The sequence below is a fragment of the Erythranthe guttata genome, chromosome 8 (assembly GCF_056151865.1).
Source record: "Erythranthe guttata isolate IM_541 chromosome 8, IM_541, whole genome shotgun sequence".
Taxonomy (NCBI): domain Eukaryota; kingdom Viridiplantae; phylum Streptophyta; class Magnoliopsida; order Lamiales; family Phrymaceae; genus Erythranthe; species Erythranthe guttata.
The window spans coordinates 5,681,078-5,695,809 of record NC_142540.1 but is presented as its reverse complement, the minus strand read 5'-3'; the positions used below and the strand labels follow the sequence as shown (position 1 = coordinate 5,695,809).

The 14,732-nt window shown below is 39.9% G+C and overlaps 3 protein-coding genes across 5 annotated transcripts; all 3 read right to left on the bottom strand.

Moving 5' to 3' along the window:
* Window positions 1-8,588: 8,588 nt before the first annotated feature.
* LOC105976818 (putative aspartic proteinase GIP2) lies at window positions 8,589-9,898 on the bottom strand. Its single transcript, XM_013002077.2, is given in 3 exon segments — window positions 8,589-9,188; window positions 9,190-9,635; window positions 9,638-9,898. Coding segments are annotated over 3 exon segments (1,290 nt in total). The 5' UTR covers window positions 9,882-9,898.
* Window positions 9,899-10,182: 284 nt separating this feature from the next.
* On the bottom strand, window positions 10,183-11,638 carry LOC105976903 (putative aspartic proteinase GIP2). Its single transcript, XM_013002173.2, is given in 2 exon segments — window positions 10,183-11,584; window positions 11,586-11,638. Coding segments are annotated over 2 exon segments (1,305 nt in total). The 3' UTR covers window positions 10,183-10,332.
* Window positions 10,183-14,462, bottom strand: LOC105976901 (Tetratricopeptide repeat (TPR)-like superfamily protein). Of its 3 annotated transcripts, none has more exons than XM_088821817.1 (3): window positions 12,716-14,462; window positions 12,446-12,622; window positions 10,183-11,671 (listed from the first exon to the last, which is right to left on the bottom strand). In XM_088821817.1, exons 1-3 carry the CDS (start codon window positions 14,370-14,372, stop codon window positions 11,664-11,666), a joined length of 1,842 nt encoding a protein of 613 aa, XP_088677943.1. In that variant the 5' UTR covers window positions 14,373-14,462; the 3' UTR covers window positions 10,183-11,663. The 3 variants fall into 3 exon arrangements, with proteins under 3 accessions (XP_088677943.1, XP_088677942.1, XP_012857626.2); XM_088821816.1 differs by having other exon boundaries at window positions 10,183-11,571; XM_013002172.2 differs by lacking the exon at window positions 10,183-11,671 and adding an exon at window positions 11,754-12,106.
* Between the last annotated feature and the right edge of the window lie 270 nt (window positions 14,463-14,732).

Below are 14,732 nucleotides of genomic sequence, written 5' to 3'. Positions count from 1 at the left end.
AGTATCAGATGTAGAGGAAGACAAAACTCGAGGCGATGGAGGAGTGCCTCCCTGAACGCTGATGAACGTTGGCCCTGCTGGTCCCGTAGTATGCTCAGTCAGTGCTCGTGTGGATGACTCTTGGTTAGAACAATTTTCAAAGTGAAACAAGTTGTTTTTAGCAAAAGGAAAAATAGTTTCATCGAACAAAACATGACGGGATGTATATATTTTTTTAGATACGGGATCATAACACAGATAAGCACTTTGACTAGTAGAATAGCCAACAAACACACAAGGAAGAGACTTCGACTGTAATTTGTTTGTACTATATGGACGAAGCCATGGATAACATAGACACCCAAAAATGCGAAGTTTTGTGTAATTTGGTGAGCAATGAAAGATGGCTTGAAAATGGGACTTATTGTTTAATATGGGGGTAGGCAACCTGTTTATTAGGTAGACTGCCGTTAGCATGGCATGTGACCAATAGGTGTCAGGAAGATTAGCTTGATGGAGGAGAGTTTTACCGGTTTCTACAATGTGTCTATGTCGTCGTTCCGAAGTACCGTTTTGCTCTGGAGTATGTGGGGCAGAAGTGAGATGACTAATGCCATGATTTGACAAATATGGACGAAGAGCGACAAATTCTCCACCATTGTCTGTGTAAAGATGTTGAATCTTGGTGGTAAAACGATTTTCTACAATTTTGTGAAATTTGGAGAATATCGTTAAAACATCAGATTTGAGACGCAACAAATATAACCAGACATATTTAGTATGATGATCAATAAAAATGACATAATAACGATGACCATCAATTGAAGGGGAGGGAGTTGGTCCCCATACATCAGAGTAAACATACTCAAGAGGCTTAGTGCTAATAAGGCTTGAACCGGCAAAAGGTAACTTATGTAATTTATTGCATGAGCAAGAGGTACACAAGGAAGATGACGACGGCATAGAAATGACAGGTAAGGTAAATGTTTTAACTAACTGGTTAACAATTTTGGGAGAAGGATGACCGAATCTATTATGCCAACCATCAAGAGATGTACGAACACTGACATGAGCTTGAATAGAGGATCCAGAGAGCTGTAGATCAACAGGAAAGGGGTATACACCACTCTCACATCGGCCTTGAAGAAGAGTCATCCCCGTGGTTCGATCCTTCACAAGAAAAAAAAAAGGGTGAAATTCGAGATACACATTATTAGCTTTAGTAAAGTGATGAACGGAAATAAGATTTTTGCTAATTTTTGGAACACAAAGTGTATCGGTTAGGACAAATTTTTTGTTAGAGGATTTTAAATTCATCGACCCAACATGCGTGACTTTCAAACCTGACCCATCACCAATTTGAACTTCGTCTGTACCGTCATATTCAGGATTGATGGTCAATTTGGTCATGTCAGAAGTAATGTTGTGAGATGCTGCGGAGTCGACGAGCCAAGGTTTCTCTTTTCCTCTTGCTGCGGATGTGTAGTTGGCAGTGGCATGTGATGAGCGAAATAAGGAGCATTGTTTCGCAATGTGACCAGAGTTGTCACATATCTGGCAGAAAATAACTTTTTGTCCAACGTTGTGATTTCGGCGATAACCTCTTTGAGAATATTGTCGATTGTTGGAAGAGTTGTTCCTTGGATAATCCTTCTTTTGTTTGGATTTGTTGTTATTCCATCTTTGGGTTGAATGTGCTGTAACAACTTGAGATGTGTTGTTTGATTCCAATCTCTTCAAATAAGATTCATGACCAACAAGAAGATCATGTAGTTCTTCAAAAGACAAGGCAGTTTCTCGAGCACGAATTGGGGCAGCGATGTCGCGAAAATCAGGACCAAGACCATGAAGAACATAGAGGGTGATATCATCGGCTGACAGAGGACGATCAATTGCAGCAAGCTCATCAGAAAGTGACTTGATGGCATGAAGAAATTCGGACACCGTCCGACTTCCACGCTGAATGAGAGTGAGCTCTTCCTTGAGTTGCATCACACGAGTTCGGGATTTACTCGCGTAGAGGCGAACAAGTCGAGACCAAGCTTCAGTCGAAGTTTGAGATGTCGCAATCATTGGCATGATGGACTCTGAAACCGAGGCAAAACTTGCATTGAGAAGAAGCTTGTCTTGACGAACCCAAATTAAATGGGTGGTAATGTCTTCAGTGGAAGAGGCACTGGATATAGGTGGGCAAGAATGAGTCCCATCAATGTATCCAATGAGATCGTAGCCGATTAAAAGAGACTCGAATTGAGCCTTCCAAGAAGGGTAATTGGAGGGTGTGAGTTTCCATGGTAACTGTGAGGCGGCGTTAATTGCAATTAACTGAGACATGGTGGGTGAAGAAACGGGGTTGGTGGGTGAAGACATTTTGCGGAAGTAAGGTTTGGATCAATTCTCGTGGGAGAGAAAAACTCGTGATACCATATAAGATTTACACAGTACAATGAAACCAGACACACTTTTCATTCACATACTATGTGTGTATAAATAGTTACAGAAGACTTGATCTAGAGATGAGCTGTACACTAAATTTCTAAATTAGTCATATACAATTATGGTGCTGAATTTCAGCAAATAATTAGAGGCTGGAATCTTGTGATTCATCCGTTACAAATCAGCTGGTCAAAGGGCTAAACGCAAGCCTTGATTCTTTTCCTTTACAAAAAAATGGTTTTACATAATGAGAAACGAGTATTGCATCAATCCTGGTATTGAACACTACTCTTGCATGATCGATCTTTTTGCTAGAGCGGGTTGTCTGAAAGAAGCAATTGATCTTATCGATGAGATTCTTTTTCAGTCCGATGCAACTATGTGGTCAGCGATTTTGAGAGGTTGCATCGAAAACGGCGAAAAGTCGCTTTCTTTGAAAGTTGCCAAGAGAATTATCGAGCTCGATTCTCGAATTTCCGGTGCTCTTGTACAGTTATCGGGTGTAATGGCGTCTACTGGAGATTGGAAGGAATCTGCATTAGTGAGACAGATAATGAGAGAGACGAGAATTCGAAAAAATCCCGGAAGAAGCTGGTGCAATATCTGAGAAAGAAAACCAGCGAATATTTTCTAATGGGTTAGTTATCGAAACTACAATATCTTTCTTTGACCTTCTGAATTCAAATTTTAATTTGCATGAAATGAAATGACGACTCTTTTCTTCGATTTGTAGTATTCGTTTTATTTCCTGGAAGATGTCGAATTGTTGGACGAGGAATTCAAATAATTCATGGGTGGACGTCGCCTCGTTTAAACAGGTTCGTTTCCTTGTTACATTATCGTTGCAATTGGTTTCTTGATGCAGAGGTGGCGGAGTCGGAATTGGGTGGGGCCAAGCTTTTCCGAACCGGAACGACGAGGGGAGTCAAACACACAGTTCTGTGATGTGCGATGGATTTTGGCGTTTCGAGGTCGTTTAGGCCTTCAAAACGACGTTTTTGCTATTTTAGGAAAGTCTTAAATAATTCATAATTAATTCTAGAAAAATCGGAGCAAGTTGGGTTGTTTCCAACTTTTGGTATTCTATTAGGTTTAGGAGTTATTTCGTTTTTTTGTCTTTTTTGGTAATTTTCTCGTTTTCCTATTTTGATTAGGTTTCTCGTTTTTTTTTTTGGTATAAATAGTTGCTCTAGGGTTTATTTTTCAGCATCTTTTCATTATTAATAAAATTTCTAAGTTTTCTCACAATTATCTGGTGGATTCCAGAGTTTTTGTGTTCTATAGGATTAATTCGTAGAAATTAATTATTTACCGTGCTTCCGTTCTGCGTCATTTCTTGTGTGTGTGTGTGTGTGTGTGTGTGTGTGTGTGTGTGTGTGTGTGTGTGTGTGTGTGTGTGTGTGTGTGTGTGTGTGTGTGTGTGTGTGTGTGTGTGTGTGTGTTCTTGATCTTGTTTGTGTTGTGGGATTGATTACCTATTATGTACGTCAGGAATTGAATTTGATCAATCATTCTATTTGGTATTGTGAGCTACTTCTCTTAGATGAACGGCGGTGAAGCTAGAGAATTTCCTGGCGGCGGCGGTGGAGCTACAGAATTTCCTAGCGGCGGCGGCGGTGGAGGATCCAGGAAGGCGACGCCGGTGGAGAACGCGTATTGATTCTCATGTGTATGTTTACAGTTTACTGATTTTAAATTTCAATTCATTTTTTTTTCTCTTAAATTCGATCATACAATTTTTTTGGGATAATTATTTGCTCGGATTCCTCAGCGGCTTTTAAATTGAAGATCTTTTAAACTACCACAATCACAGACATCGCAGAAGATTAGGGTTTCTTTCGCATAAGATTGTACCCAAATATAAATGATGAAGACGGAGATGTATTGGTAGAGAGAGCGATTAATTAATAAATGTATTAAAAGGGGCAAACCAGTAATTTACCTAAAAAATCCATAGAAAACAGTGGTATCACCCAAACAAAACATGATATTATTATTGCAGGTATTATTAGTTTCTCCCCCATAACTCCAACCAAATAATGAATTACTCACTGTGAATCAACAATTTAGTCCTAGTATACCATATCCCATCCATAGCTATCTATCCAAACCACCCAACCAAAGATGCCCATAATGTAAATTAATCACGTTTTAATAACATTCAAATGAAGATGCTCGTCTTTTGCCCTATATTTGAAGGTTACATTTGATATACACCCCTCATATGGAAAATATATAGGGATAAGTCCATTCCTAAAAATCTTCTTTTGAGATACCTCTGGAGAGACAAAAGTATTATTGTGCCCTTATTTGTAATTTTCGCCCAACTGCATTCAGCATTTTCACCAACTGCATTTATCATTTTTTAATTTTTTTTTAATTTTGGTAAAATTACTGAACTGAAAGTATACTACACATGACTACAGCTTACTACAAGTTCAATAGTCCTGTATAGTTATATGTAGTCATGTACTGTCTTTTTACCCCAAAATTCATCACCACCAACAAATAAAATTCACAATTTAGATATTGATATTATAAATCAACTAACAAACAAAAATGAAAAAAATACAATCACATGCATATATTCTTCAAACATGAACAAGTATTACTGTACATTAAAAAACCTATAACATACATATAGTTGTATGTTACTACAGGTGACTATAGTTATCTACAATTATCTATAGTTATATATAGTCACATAAGGTCTAGACTACTGTAGCATGAATTCAACTTCACAAGGCACTTCATCGCATCTTATTCTCTGCATGTCATAAAATTATAACAAAAGCAGAACCTGCAACAAAAAAATACGAGTTAAATAGCAAAATGGAACATGCGAATTAGATTACATGAAAAATACAAAAGAAAATGACTTTTTTTTTGTTGATTAATTTACTGAACTTAAATCAACTACAATGACTATAGTATACTACAAGTCCTATAGTCATGTATAGTTATAAGTAGCCATGACTATACATGACTACATATGACTGTATATGACTAAGTAACCACTATTAATTAAATTTCTACTACAGACAAACAAAACTCTCACGCTTGAGGCATTTCGGATCATTTTCAAATAAATACAAAAAAGAAACTACATTATAAATACAAAAAAGAAATTACATGTATTTATAATAAAAATATTAATTAATCCAAAGAAAAAGATTTTAATATTAATTGTTCACAGATCTTCCAAAATTCAAAAACATAGTAGATATGTTTTTTTTTTTTTTTTGATAAATGCAGTAAATATATATAAATTAAACACCATCGGTTTCAAATCTGAAATTCACCATTAGATCTAACTACACATCGTCGCATCACGATTTAAATTTTCGAATTCAGTTGGTTTTCATAAAAAAAACAATTAAAAAAGGTGAAATAGTAAGAATTCAGAGCTTAAAAAAATAAATTAAAAATGAATGCACATTCATAACTTAAAAAAAATACCTTTAAAGGTGAAGTGGATGGTTTAATACAGAGTTCAAGGCGGTGGGAGGAGCAACGACGGCCGGCACAAGGCCGTGGCGGAGCAGCGGCGCAAGGCAGTGGTGGAGTAGCGGCGGCGGCAGCACAAGGAGGTGAGGAGAGTAGCGGCGACGCAAGGATGTGGGGGAGCAGCGGCGGCGACGCAAGGAGGTGAGGGGAGCAACAGCGGCGGCGGAGGGCTGTGGGCATAGAGATGAAGAGAGAGAAAGAAAGAGAAGAGAGAGAGAGTTAGAGAGAGAGAGATGAAGAGAGAGAGAAAGAAAGAGAGAGCGTGGGGAGGGGACGGCACATAGATAGATGTGGGAGTGGAAAGGAAAAAAAAGGGCTAGGGTTTAGGGTTTTAAATTGAAATTAAAAGGGCAAAATGGGTATTTCAATTTGTCTAGGGGTCTATCAAATTAAGATTAGAATTTAGATTTTTGACCAAGAAAGAAAAATCCATAGAATATATCCCTATATATTTTTAAAATTAGGGGTATCCCACATTTCTCCATATTTGAATAACATTCAAATGAAGATGCCTGTCCACTAGAAGTGTGTTATGTCCGAATTAGTGTAAGCTCAATTTTTTCATTGTTCGAATACACATATAAGGGTTCCATAGTTCAAGCGCACATTTTTTTCTAATTTTCTTATATCAAGACGAAAGAGGACGAATATGCCCTCATCCACCAATACTAACAAATACAAACACAAACTCTATATTCCTATTTTTAATTTGTTCAAGACCAATCAAGGAAAAAACAAACAAAAACAAAAACAAAAATGTCCAACCCGCCATGGCGACGCCGACCATGGAGATCGCCATAGCGCCGACATACAACCCACCCACTTGCACACCACTACCACCACCGGACCACCACCAACAAGTAAGTTCTTTTATACTAAACTTTTGTTGATAAATTCGAAAATATTAATCGAGCATTGGTTCCTTGATAAATATGCGTTGTGAACATTAATCGATGCTTATTTATTATTTGGTTGCCAATGGTTTCATCAATTTAGGATTAAATTATAAGATTGAAATCGGAGCTGGAAAACAGCGTGTATGCGCCGATTTTTTTTTTTTAAGTTCGCATATTCATACCAATTGTTTTTTTTTTTTTTTTGGAAAAATCGGCACTATAATACCAATTTTTGTTTGTAATATTGGCATGGTTATACCAATTAATGAAGTGCTAAACCCGAGCTTGGAAGAAGCCACGTCAAACTCAAGCAGATAATCATTATTCTCCATTTTATAGCCTCCGACAACTATTGAGGTAGTTGGCGCAATAGTTGGCCCAGTCAGATTTGTTTCTGCTTCCACAAAAGCAAGGCAGGTTACGTCGTTATTAACTCTAACCATCGAGTTTGAGCCGTAAAACCTCCAATACACGTTCTTGTTCTGCATAACGAGATCGATAGTCGGCACTTGCGGGCCCGTTTTTGAGCTGGCAATTGTCTTCGTATCGAAGCAAGCCCCAAAAGGAGCCACATAAGCCACTCTCTAAATATTCTATGAAGCAGCAGTCTTCACAAATTCATCGATCAAAGCCATGTAAATCGATCTGTGCAGACCGGTATAAGCCCTCAAATTGCCAATCACATCATTCCCAAAAGTACCGAATAAAATGCAATTGAATTTATCTAAAAAATTGAAAAAACAAAATGATCTGAACTAATGATACAATGCATATGAGGGGGTTTTATCAAAGGGTAAACAGCATAAAACCCTCTTGTGTTAAGGAAAATATGCGCCAAACTCTCCTGTGTTTTTTTTTCTTGCGTAAAACTCCCTTGTATTTTATTATACTTTGCACGAAATCCCATTTTCCGTTAAAAGTTAACGTCGTTAACTATAGAGTGAGTTTTATGCAAAAAAAATTGTAACATAGGAGAATTTGGTGCGTATCATATACAACACATGGTGTACATAATTATTGTCGAAACCACCTCAACTTGCACAAAAACTATCATACTTGAGAAAATGAGTAATTAACCCTTATGACTTGTGAGTGGGGGGCAGCTACTCTTTTGGTGCATGTTTTATTCAAAACATTCGCCATTTTGATAACAAATGTAAATTTTTATAGGTTAAATTAAGGCCGCCTGTGAAGTAACGTCAAATTATGAAGAAAAGAAAATTATGTTTGAATAATTACAATTATCTTATCAACCATGAATATTCTTACACGTTTATTCTTGTGCCAAAACGTTAATTCTTGTGCCAAATTTAGTGGAATCTTTTAGATTATGTCGAATATTTTTCAGTTCGTACCCATTCGAGCTCCAAATTTTGAAATAAGATGACCTAAGATGCGTCTCTTGGCTTGTAAATATCAGATTGTGGTGCATGCATCAGAAACTGCATTTTCTCACAAACAAGTACAAACACGAGAACGACATTCCATAGAATTTAGAAAATTATGTAGAATTCATCACAAATAATGGAGAACGTGTAAGAAGATTCAGAATTGAGGGGAACAGTTGTAATTACCCAAACATGGGAGAATTACATAATATTGCACAAACTCAAATCAAACTCATTCATCATATTTCATTCTAACATTTCCAACCCAAACAACCAAACAGTGGACAAACATAGATATGTGACCATAAACAAATTAAAAACTGAACTTCAAATGTTATATTACAATACTTTCCAAGACATCCATCACACTCATATAGCTAGCTTAGGAAGAACCAAACTTAGAACATGTTGTATTATGCAGCAAGAGTGAAGAGCTAAACCCGAGCTTCGAAGAAGCCACGTCGAACTCAAGCAAATGATTCTCCATTTGATACCCTCCCACTTCTATCGACGTCGTCGGTCCAGACAAATTTATTCCTCCCTCCACAAACGCAAGGCAAGTCACGTCTTTACTAACTCTAACCATTGAGTTTGATCCATAAAACCTCCAAAAAACTCCCTTCTTCTTATTCATAACAAGATCGATAGTCGGCACTTGTGGGCCCGTCTTCAAGCTCGTAACTGTCCTCGAATCAAAGCACGCCCCAAACGGAGCCACGGATTTCACTCTCTTAATATTCTTGGATGCAGCAGCCCTCACAAACGCTTTGATCAAAGCCTTGTATATCGATTTGTGCAGAGTTGTGTAAGGCCTCACTGTCCTAATACTCGTGCCTCCACTTCCTTGTTTCTTACTAATCGAGAGCAGCGTCTTGTTCAACGATAGTGTCTTCGAACCAACTTTAATGGACTTGACATTGATGAAGTACTCGTGTGTCAAATTGCCTATCACCTCATTCCCGGAAATGCTCACGGGATTTTTCACGTACGAGCGGCGTCGTGAAAAGCCACGACTTCGAGATTTCTTCAAAAGGAATGCTATAAACCGTCTCTCCCACGATCAAGTTACCGTCACCACCAGCTGGCCGAACGCAGAGTGCGAACTTCTCGCGAATCTTGGAAGCAGAAGCGAGCTGCGCCTGCAGTGAGATCCCGGTCCTGCCGAGCCCAACCGCACCCGCGGCGAGGCCCGCGAGGCCCGTCCTCAAAACGGGATCCGAATACTGGAATGGGAAATCATCCACCGTGTACTGCACGTGGGCCCCACATGCGGACCGCACGTGCAGGGCGTCCTCTCCTAGGCCGCTGAAACCCAAAGTGCCGGTGAAGGGATTGAGCGCGAAGTCGGAGCACGTGTTGTTTGTGCATCCAGGCACGGGAAGATCCGAAATGCATAAGATGCAGCCGTCGGTGTCGGCGATTTGGCATTTGCAGCGTTAAAGTAGTCGACGGAGTTGAACCAGAGGAAGTTGCCTCCGAGATCAATCACTACATTCAGTTTGGTGCTGTTTGAACCAAACTGAATGTTAGTGTAGTATTGATTGGTTTTGCCATCTTTCTTGATGGGGAAAATGAAGGCTTGGAGTTGTTTTGAAGGGGTTGTTTGGGCATTTGAATAAAAGGAGAACAAACATAAGGAGAAGAAAAAGAATATTGATATAGTAGAGTGTGCCATTTATATTGTGAGGAGCTATACATCAATCTTGTGGATACATGTGTGTTTCATAAAATATAAAATATTGGTACCATGTGTGCCATGACCACGTTTTAATAACATTCAAATGAGCGGGTCCTTAGCCAATGAAAAAAAATGCGGGTCCAAACGATTCCCCCGATTATAGTTCTATACTGATTCCACCACTGTGTCGAGTTCACTAGAAGTGTGTTATGTCCGAATTAGTGAAACGGAAATACGATTGCTTGTGTTCACGGTGCATCGGTGCACTTAACGGGTTGTTGGATCTTTTCAGAGTATATCAAGAATACGGCACAATCTCAATCAGCTCGTTACTTCATTCAATGATGCCAATAACCAACACCGCGGAACATGATCCAACTATTACAATGCAACCGTAAAAACCGAACTTTAAATTTTACAGCAGTTCCCAAGAAATGAATCCAACAACTTAGGAAGCTCCGAACTTGGAACAACTTGTATCGTGCAGCAAAAGTGAAGAGCTAAACCCGAGCTTGGAAGAAGCCACATCGAACTCGAGCAGATAATTCTCCATTTGATATCCTCCCACTTCTATCGACGTTGTTGGCCCTACCAAATTTGTTGCCCCTTCCACAAACGCAAGGCAAATTACCTCATCACTAACTCTAACCATCGAGTTTGCGCCATAAAACCTCCAGTAAACACTCTTCTTATGCAGAACAAAATCAATAGTCGGCACTTGCGGGCCCGTCTTCGAGCTTGTAACTGTCTTCGAACCGAAGCAAGCCCCGAAAGGAGCCACAGAAGCCACCCTCTTAATATTCTGTGAAGCAGCAGCCTTCACAAATTCATCGATCAAAGCCATGTAAATCGATCTGTGCAGACCGGTATAAGCCCTCACGGTCCGAATGCTCGTTCCTCCACTTCCGTCTTTCTTGTTAATCGAAAGCAGCGTTTTGTTCAACGAGAGTGTCTTCGAACCAACTCTAACAGACTTGACATCGATGAAGTACTCATGAGTCAGATTGCCTATCACTTCATTCCCAAAAGTGCTCACACGATTTCTTATGAGGGGTGTGGTGAAAAGAGACAACTTTGAGATTCCTTCAAAGGGATTGCTATAAGTCGTCTCTCCAACTATCAAATTACCGTCGCCTCCAGCTGGCGGAAGGCAGAGCGCGAATCTCTGGCGGACCCCGAAAGCCGATGCGATCTGCGCCGGCAGCGAGATCCGGGTCCGGCCCAGGCCGATCAGGCCTGCGGCAGGACCCGCAAGGCCTTCCCGTAAGACGGGGTCCGAAAATTGGAACGGGAAATTATCCACCGTGGTGTAGTAGCGGTGGGCCCCACGTGCGTAGCGCACGAGAAGGGAGTCCTGACCCAAGGGGCTGTACCCACGAGTGCCGGAGAAAGGGTTGAGGGCGTAGTCCGTGCAAGTGTTGTTGGTGCACGGTGTGTCGGGAGGCGTAAAGACGCAGAACATGCAGCCGCCTCCGCTGGAGATGCTGCATTGTGGGGTCCCACAAAGAACGGGGCGATACGAGGCTGTAGAGTAGTTGATGGAGTTGAAGTATAGTAATTTGCCGCCCAAATCAATCACAACATAGAATTTTGTGCTGTTGGAACCAATCTGAATGTTGGTATAGTACTGATTGGTTGAGTCATCTTTCTTGATTGGGAAAGTGAAGGCTTCGGGTTTTCGAGAGCTCTTAGCATTTGAATGAGATTAACAAAATTAAGGAGACAATGACTATTGAAACAGTAGAAGGTGCCATTGTGAGAAGGAACAATGGAGCTACATCACTCTTCTGGAAATGTACATATTTATAATTTAGATAGAAAAAAAAATATTCAAATTTAAATGCAATTTGGTAGATCTGCAAGAAGAGATTCAGAAGTAAAGATTTGCTTCTAATCAGACAACATGGGATGCCAGCAAACCATTACCTTTCACATTCATTTGAAGTGGTAAATATAATAATATCATAAAGTCAACATATTAATATCATATGCAAACTAATAGTCATAAGTCATAACTACATTAATAATATTCAAACGAATAGCATCTCATGATTTTGACAAATGCATGATAGTCAAAAGTGTGGACGCCTAACAAATCAATTAAAACAGAAGCATTGACAAGTAAACTGTTTTTTTTTCTGTTTTTTTCATAATTCTTTATTATCTCACAATCATGGAAAATAAATAAAAAATGTGGATTTTGCTGATGTGGCGTTCCCTGCCTATAAAAAGGTCAACCCATTTTTCTTAAATATTTTGTAAAGAGTTGATTATCAAATAGGTGGTGTTTGCAAAAGCTTATTTAAAAGATAAGTTAGTTATTATGAGTTAAGTTGATATTAGGTGTTTAATTCTTAAAGTATCTGGGAAATCAATTTAAATAGAATAAGTAGTTACATGGATATTTTTAAAATTATAGCTTAAAGCAGCTTAAGCAAAAGTAAAAATCGGTTTAACAAATATCTAAAAAGAAATTATAAGAGAAAAAAAGCTTATAATCTATTTTTAAAAGCTTTTGCAAACACCAACTAAAAGTAGAAACGATGAAAGTGATGGCTAACCAGTTCGAATAGCATGCAGCAATGAAGGCGATTTATCTGCAACCCATTGTATGTGTTCGTCGCTCAACGAACTCTCTCCAATATCGTCTAAGTATCTCAGCAAAGTCAAATGGGACTCCACGCTTACTACAACGCACGTGAGCTCACGCAATAATTTAGACGCTCGATGGAGGAAGCCTGAAGGAAAAAAAATATCTATAAATTAAACACGAAAACATTTTGAGCAGGAACCATTTATCGATAACAATAATAAATGAGTTAATTCTTCACCTTCTTGGCACAGGCAAATAACAAATGGATTCAGTAAAGTCTTCGCTAGTGTTGAATCCTGTTCAACCGACTTATGGAAGACTTCAAGGGCAGTTTCGGGTTTTCTCGCCTGGCAAAGGCCTTGAAGAAGAGATTTGTATATCGACTCGTCCGGTTTCAACCCTTTATCAAACATGTGGTGGAACAGGCGGCAAGCATCTTCGACCAATCCTACTTCACAGAATTTCCGAATAATAATACCGTAACTCTCCAAATTTCCACAGCAGCCACTAGCAAACATCTCATCCCATAACCGTTTAGCGGGCCGCACTAGATCCTCGTTGCAGAGAGCTTCTAGAAGAAAATTGTAAGACGAAACATCCGGGCCCACGCCTTTCTTCTTCATCTCGTGAAGCACCTGATAAGCTTCTTTGACCTTTTTACCCTTGCAGAGAGAGGAAACCATCACATTGTAGCTCTCTAAGTCCATGAAGTAATCTTTTGCAGACAGAAGCTGGAAAACTTCGACCAACTCGTCTCCCTTTTCGTGCTTGCATAGATTTTCGCTCAAGTTGGTTAATGTAAGTAGAGTTGGCAATTTTTCCTTTTTGAGCATGGATTTCATAAACGAGACTGCATGCAGAGGGTCTGTAGCGGATACGGATCCTATAAGCACGTTCAGAACATCGTCGTCGATCGAGAAATTCCCACTCACAATCACTTCACCGAGTTCTTTGGCTTCAGAGATAAGTTTTTCGGATACGAACTGAAGAATAAGTTCTCTGTAGTCGCTAGCCCTTGGAGCCACCCCTAACTTACGTTTCTTCTTTAAAATCATGTCCATGTCAACCACACTCCTCATCTCACGCAATGACTCGGCAACTATTCTGTACGCCATGAAATCAGGCTTGCAGTCTCGTTTTCTTAATTCTTCGAGGGCAATTATTGCATCCTTCACACGGGATTCCGTACACAAACCATGAACAACCAGAAGGGCGACTATTGAGCCGTCGATTCCCGAAAAATCGACCTTCCTCACATCATCCAGCAAACTGAAAATCTCATTTAATCCCTTCTGCCGAAAAGCCCGCCATACAAAAACCCCGAAACCAAGAGTGCTCAAGCGAACACCTCTGTCAATCATTTCATCAAACACCTTGTGAGCACTCTTGATACTCCCATCAGAAGACAACACCGCGAGAAGCGAATTACAAACCTCTGGCCCAATCTCCGGAACGATCGGACCAGCATCGCAGAAGACCGAGAACGCCGAATGGGTTTTCCTCCCGGAGACAAGGGAACCAATGACTGTACGATAAATGGAGGGATGTAGAAAAATCTTTTGTAATCGGACCTGCTTCAAGAGCTTATCAATGGAGTTGAATTGGCGGGAAACGGAGAGGGATTTGAGGACGGATTGATAAGTGGCGGAGGTGTGGGAGAAGCCCGGTTGCTGGGAAGCCCAGTTGAAGAAGCCGAAAGCGAGGGAGTGGTGGTGGAGGAGGAACGGGTCGATGACTCGGGCGACGAGGGTCGGAGTGAGCGAGTCGCGGCAACCGAGTTGGTGGAGGGTTTGTTCTAGCAACGGAGTCCATGCCCGAGTTGGAATCGCTTGGTCGGATGCTGTCAGCAGAGCACGGCTCACGAAACTTGCTAACTCGGCCGAAGAGCGTCTCATTTATCAATGCGTGTCTGTGTGTGTGTGTGTGTGTGTGAGAGAGAGAGAGAGAGAGAGAGAGAGGGAGAGAGGGATTCCCCGCCAAGAGTTCAAATAACTGGTAGATATGGTATCCAGAAATAGTACAACTTATGAACAAAAGTTTGGATTTATAAATGGGTTTGATTGATACCCATCATAGGTAAAAACATAGTATAACGTGATGTAATGTTAAAAGAAAATTTGAGATTAAGTTGAATAAATTATTATTTAATACTCCATATATGCCATTTTATGTGTTTAAAAGAAGAATTTCATAAATGAAGAACGAGATTTATTTATTTTGAGGGCAACAATAGACGATTTTTAGTAACACAGAAT